This window comes from Sciurus carolinensis, chromosome 16 (assembly GCF_902686445.1).
Source record: "Sciurus carolinensis chromosome 16, mSciCar1.2, whole genome shotgun sequence".
Taxonomy (NCBI): domain Eukaryota; kingdom Metazoa; phylum Chordata; class Mammalia; order Rodentia; family Sciuridae; genus Sciurus; species Sciurus carolinensis.
In genome coordinates, this window is record NC_062228.1 from 48,546,364 (window position 1) to 48,552,363 (window position 6,000).

The 6,000-nt window shown below is 60.0% G+C and overlaps 1 protein-coding gene across 1 annotated transcript; it reads right to left on the minus strand.

The window, feature by feature from the left end:
• Window positions 1-1,612: 1,612 nt before the first annotated feature.
• On the minus strand, window positions 1,613-6,000 carry Ppp1r14a (protein phosphatase 1 regulatory inhibitor subunit 14A). Its single transcript, XM_047529144.1, has 4 exons — window positions 5,575-6,000; window positions 3,128-3,208; window positions 2,543-2,575; window positions 1,613-1,847 (listed from the first exon to the last, which is right to left on the minus strand). Exons 1-4 carry the CDS (start codon window positions 5,773-5,775, stop codon window positions 1,719-1,721), a joined length of 444 nt encoding a protein of 147 aa, XP_047385100.1. The 5' UTR covers window positions 5,776-6,000; the 3' UTR covers window positions 1,613-1,718.

Sequence of the window (6,000 nt, forward strand, 5' to 3'; positions counted from 1 at the left end):
CCACAGACTGTAGGAGGGAGGCACCAGTGCAGCCTCCGTGTGGGGGTGGCAGGGCAGGTCCACTGTGTTCCTTGGGGCTTTTCAGAGGCCTCTGATTCAGTGTTTCCAAATCTTGCTGTCAGGGGATGGTGGCTGTAGGAGCTAAGGACCCGCCCCTCCCCATGATGATAAGGTTGATTGACCACAATGCGAATTGTTTGCCTGACCCTAGTTTCCTCCTAAGTTTCCATTTTCCAGATGAGGAAACTGAGAAGTTCAACAGTGGCACCCCCGGGGCTTTAGAACCTGAGTTGGTGGGGGAAGATAACTGGGGACTGAACCCAGGGATCTCTCATGGAGATTCATCCCCAGTCCTTTTATTTTTATCTTGAGACAGGGTCTTGCTAAATTGCTGAGGCTGGCCTCAAGTTTGAGAACCTCCTGCCTCAGCCTCCCCCGTCACTGAGATTACAGCCTACCACTGCACCCAGCAGAACTTGCGTTGTGAGCACACGCTGTCACCACAATGAAGAGGAACCAAAAACAGGTTCTGTGAGAGGGAAGTAGGAAGAGTTCCCGGGCCCAAGCCGAGTGTTCTGGGACACGGATCCAGTTGATGGAGCGGGGAGGCATGGGTTCTCACATTGTCTGCATCCGTTGGAGGGACAGGAAGACCTGGTGGCTGTGTGCATAGGACAGCGTGGCCTCCTGCTGCACTGGGCCAGCCAGCACTCCCAGATGCTCATCTTCGGGGCCCCGCCCCCGGATGGCTCCCGATCCTGGCAGGGCTGCTGCCTGACTCAGGAGGGGCAAGGAGCCCAGCATCCGTTGGTGGAGCAGAGATGAGGGACACCAGGGCTCTGGCCCCGCCCCACTCCTGAGTGACAGCTGGAAACCACTGGGCAGCCAGCCAGCGTTGAAATTTGCTAAGAGCCCCTAGCACTTCTCGGGTCCCAGCCCCTTCCCCAGACCAGGGCAGGTCTCCCTTGCCCTGGCCTGGAAGGATTTAGTTAACCCTTGCTAAGCAGAGGCTCCTGAGCCAGCATGGGGCATGGTCCCTCCTGACTGGAGAAAGGCCCTGCCCATAACCGGTATTTCCCCCGGCTCAGCCCCAGTGTCAGTGCCCCTACGCACAAGCTGAGGGTCCTCAGGACCTGGGTGGAACCATCTCACACAGCCTCCAGCATCTCACACCTCGAGGGAGGACAGGCGGCCTGCTCTCCCACCAGTGAGCGAGCGCCGTCCTGCCGCCCGAGCTCCCCCAGCTGCTCCACACACGTCCCCGCCCCACCCCGCACACCTCATGCCCTGGGTGACTGACTGGTTTGCGGTGACCATCTGCGTTGAGGTGGCATGGGTCACACTGGGTCCTGTGTGTCTCCCCTGGCCAGGAGGCCTAGGCTGTCAGTGACCCCAGCAGCCCTGGGCAGCCCACAGGGGCCCTGCCTGCCGGGACCGGGCCAGGGGCAGGAGGGGAGGCCTCGAGGATAGGGGGCAAGTCCCAAGGCGCGGCCGGGTCAGCAGGGCCTGTTCTCAGGCTCTCTGACCAGAAGCGATCCTCCATCTGGCAGCGCCAGCAGGAGAGAGGGAGGCCGGGGACGGGCCGCAGGGACGGCCAGGGCGGACACCGAGAGGAGGCACAGGCACATGGTGTTATTGGTACAGAACCATTAAATACAACTTATGGAGGAGCTGGGAGCGGGCGGTGCCAGGAGAGCATGGGGTCACCGAGGAGGAGGTCAGGGGGGAGCCGTCCGGGTCTGGTCCTGCAGGGGGCTCGGGCTGCCCTCGTCCGAGGGGCTGCGTTGGCGGAGGCCGGGCTGCTTGTGGAGGCCCCGCAGCTTGGCCAGCAGCTCCTGCACGAAGTCCTGAGGACAGGGAGGGGTGCTGAGAACCGGCAGGGGGCCGCCCAGTCCCTGCGCATGGGGCCCCTCCTGCGGGTGAGAGATGGAGTGAGGAAGGGATGGGCGGGACAAGGGGAGGCAGAGATGGGGACAGAGGAACCAGAGACACAGGCAAAGAGATGGCGATGGAGCGAGAGACAGAGACGAAACACAAAGAGACATGTGATGTTTCTCAAGAGATGACCAGGAGGGTCCCCAGAGACAGAGGCCTGAGCCGGTTCCAGGCCAGACTGACACGGTGACGTCTGTCCCTCAGGCAGCCCAGAGCTGGCTGGAGAAACATGAATATTTTTCCCTTTTAAAGCAGGGAAGGAAGTGGGAGGAGCCGGACGGTTCAGCTTCAGGGCCTGGAGGAGGCCCCGGGGAGGAGGCAGTAACAGGGTCGGAGGCTGAGCTCCCCCTGCCACAGAGGACAGGCCTAGCCATGAGGCAGGGACAGGAGACAGATGGGGAGCCGCTCAGCAGGAGCCCATAATGGAGCCCCAGCGGCAGATGGGGAGAGGAGGGAGGGGGAGGAGGGAGACAAAGGGCATCAGTGGAGAGCAGAAGAGCTGTGAGCAGGGCCTCCCCAGCTCCACTGGCCGACCCTCTCCATTCCCAACCCCCAGGTCAGGGTGCAGGGGGCCAGACAAGGCCTGTGACTCCTGACAGAAACTCACCTCTGTCGGGTTCCTGCACGACTTCAGGAGTCCCTAAAACACCCCCCATGTGAACAGTAAATGAATCATCATCATCATCATCATAATCCTCCAACCCCTCCCCTTTCCCAACAAAGCCCCAAGACAGCAAGACAAATGGAAGTCAGATCCCAGGGTGGACTTCCCACCTGTTTCAAGAGAGGAACACTGCCTGGGGGACTTCACAGAGTGAATGGGGGCAGGATTGAATCACCAGATCCAGGGAATGAGAAACTCATGCATTTTCTAACCCTGGAAAAGTGAAGACCAAAAGGGAAAGGATATGGCTGCCAGACTGCCTGAGTTTGAATCTTAGCAGTTTTCCTACTGAGCTGTGTGACCCTGGGCAAATGGTTCCACCTCTCTGGGCCTCATTTTCCTCATCTGGAAAGTGGAGATAATAATTGCACCTACCTTCTATGGTTTTGTGGGGATGAAGAGTTACTAACTAAAGCAATTACAGCAGTGTGTGGCACACAGTAAGTGCTCAATAAACACGTCAGCTAGGGCTATTCTTTTTAGGGCCATGCAAAGTGGAGGACCGGGAGGCAGCTCTCCCGCACATACCTGGATTTTCCGGCTTCTCTCCTCTTCACTCTCCAGTTCCAATAATTCATCAATATTGACCTCATCAGGCATATCTGCCTCCTAAGGCAAGAGAGTGGGGGCTGGTCAGGGTCGCTTCCCCTCCCTGCCTGTCTTTGTCCAGGACTCTGGGGGAGCCCCACCAACCCAAAGCCCAGCTGGCGGATTCTGGAGCAATAATGTGGCAGTCAGGGACAGCACCACCAAGGCGGGACATCTGGGTGCTGGGGGGGAGGGGTGACAGATGGGCTGATAGAGGCCCAGAGTCCTGTACCAGCCCCATGCCTGGGCCCCTGGGCCCCAGGAGCCTGGGGCTGGCACGGGTCTCTCCCCTTGGCCGCAGTTCCTACTGTGGAAAACAGGCCTGGTCAAGTTGAGTCTTGGAATGTCATATTCTGGGACTCAGGAGAGGGGCTGGCTTGTGCCCTTTCAAGGAAAAGTCTTAGCACTAGGTGCGGGGGGAGGGGAGCCTGATGGGGCGGGCCCCTTCCCCCAAGGGACAGAAGGAGGGAAGGGCCCAGGGCCAGCCCCTGGGGCTAGGGGTCAAAGTGCAACCGGGTGGGTCCAGGGGGCTGACCACCCAGGCCTTCCAAGGTGGGCGGGTGAGATAATCAGGAGTCAGCCCAGGGGGGGACTGGGCGTCCCGCCTCACTGGGCAGGGGCCCAACTGATGGCTGGCTCAGGACCCCTGCCGGGAACAGGGCCCAGCTGTCCCAGGCAAGAGATCCCCGTGGCTACAGTCTCTCCTCCCCACCCAAAGTCCTGCTGTCTGGCTGGGTGACGGTGTGAGTTTGCCCTGCCCCAGAGCTGATGCCAAGGGTCCAGGCTGGCTGAGGGGCAGAGGTTGGTGGCACCATCTGGGCCGTTTCCTACAAGGGCCTGTCTATGGCCCTGAGTGAATGTCCATCATGTGGCTGGAGCTTGGGTGTGTCTGTCTCATTGTCACACATCCATGGCCAGTTGCGGGGCTGCCGTCCATGATTATCATGGGATGCCACCCCCCACCAGCAGTGGAATGCCTGATCACCCGTGAGTCCACACGTCTGAGGACAGAGGTCCTGTGTCACTGCGAGGGGCTGTGGCTTGTCCCCCTCCCTGCTGTGCTAATGACTCATGCCGTGTGCTCTCAGGACCCTGGGAACCTGGGGCTGGTCATAGAGAGCATGGCACTGAACAGACTCAGATGACGAAGCGCCCTGTCTGCCTATGGTGAGCATGTGGAGGGGTGGCTGATGCCCCATGTGCCCCAGGGCAGCTGCCATGCTGTGTCTCTGTGCGCCCCTCTAGCTTAAGCAACTTCGCATCACGGTATAACTATAATTGCTGTAGATTTGTGTCTGTGAGTGGTGGTGGCATTTGTCATTGGAATTGTAGGTGGCTATAATTTTTTTCTTTACAAGATAATGGATGCAGCTGGGCGAGGGGGCATGCGTCTGTAATCTCAGAGGCTCAGGAGGCTGAGGCAGGAGTTCAAAGCCCGCCTCAGCAACTTAGTTAGCCCTAAGCAACTCAGCGAGACCCTGTCTCAAGGTTAAAAAAAAAAAAGGGCTGGAGACATGGCTCAGTGGTTGCACACCCCTGGGTTCAATCTCCAGTGCCAAAAAAAAAAAGAAGATACTGGACGCGACTGCCAGGGATATAACTCAGTTGGTGGACGCTTGCATAGCATATGTGAAGCTCTGGGTTCAATCCATTCAATCCCCAGCACCAAAAAACAGAGAAGATGATGCTGACAGATGCACGTGTGTAACTTGGAGTTTGTCTGGTCTATGTGTCCCTACTGCTTCGACAGATGTGTATCCACGAGCAGCTGTGACTGCAGTCATTCTGTGTTGCGTGTGGTTGTGTTGAGTGTGTGTACACTGGTGGTCATTGCTACTGTGTCCTTGGGGGGGCTGTGGCTCCTGGCGAATGCTGATCCACAAGTGCCCAGTCTTGTGTCCTTGTGAGTTTGCAAGCAGCTGTTCCTTCTGTTTACGCGCGGCTGCAATTTCTATCGCTGTGCACATCTGTGTGCATACTGTTGCTTCCTTTGCTGTGTGTCTCTGTGTGGTCCTATCTCCTCGGTCACCATGTCTATGTTTGGCTTAAAGGCACCCCTCCCCCCACCCTTTGACCTGATACACCAGTTCTGGTTCCTCAGTTTTACCTCCTCACCTCCCATAGACTAGCCCCCTGGCCCTTCCCAGGTGTTTGGACACATGTTTGGGGACCCAAGTGTGTGTGTGTGTGTCTGTCCACAAGCAGAGTGTCCTGCCTGGAGTACAGACAGCCCGGAGGATGAGTGCCGGGATGAGTGCCTGTTGGGTGCGTGTGACCTCCAGTGCGGGGCAGGATGCACGTGCATCCAGGACCCGGGGCGTGCTGGGGCTCCGCACCGGGGCCACCCCACCCTGCTCCCAGCCCAGTCTGGGACCCTCGCGTCTCACCCTGCCGCGGTACAGCTCCTCCAAGCGCCCGTCGATCCACTTCTCCACGTCCAGCCGCCGCTGCAGCTCCCGCCGATCATACTTGACGGTGACACGTGCGTGCCGTTTCTGCAGCCCCCCGGGGCTGCCCCCCGGCCCGCGGGCCCGCGATGGGGACTGCAGCTTGCTCAGCACCCGCTTGCCCAGCCGCTGCGCTGCCATCCCGCAGCCGCCGGCCAGCGCCGCGCTGTGGCCTCGGCCAGGCGCCTGGGGTCCTCTTACGGCGGGGGCGGGGCCGCGGGGCGGAGGCTCGCGCCCGCAGGGGCCGCCCCGCCCCGCCCCGGGCCTCAGTTTCTCCGCACGCGGCGGCGAGGACGGGCCGCTTCCGGGTCTCGAAGCCGCAACCGTGCCAGGTTGAGTTAGGGGCGGGGTCCGAGAGCCCCGCCG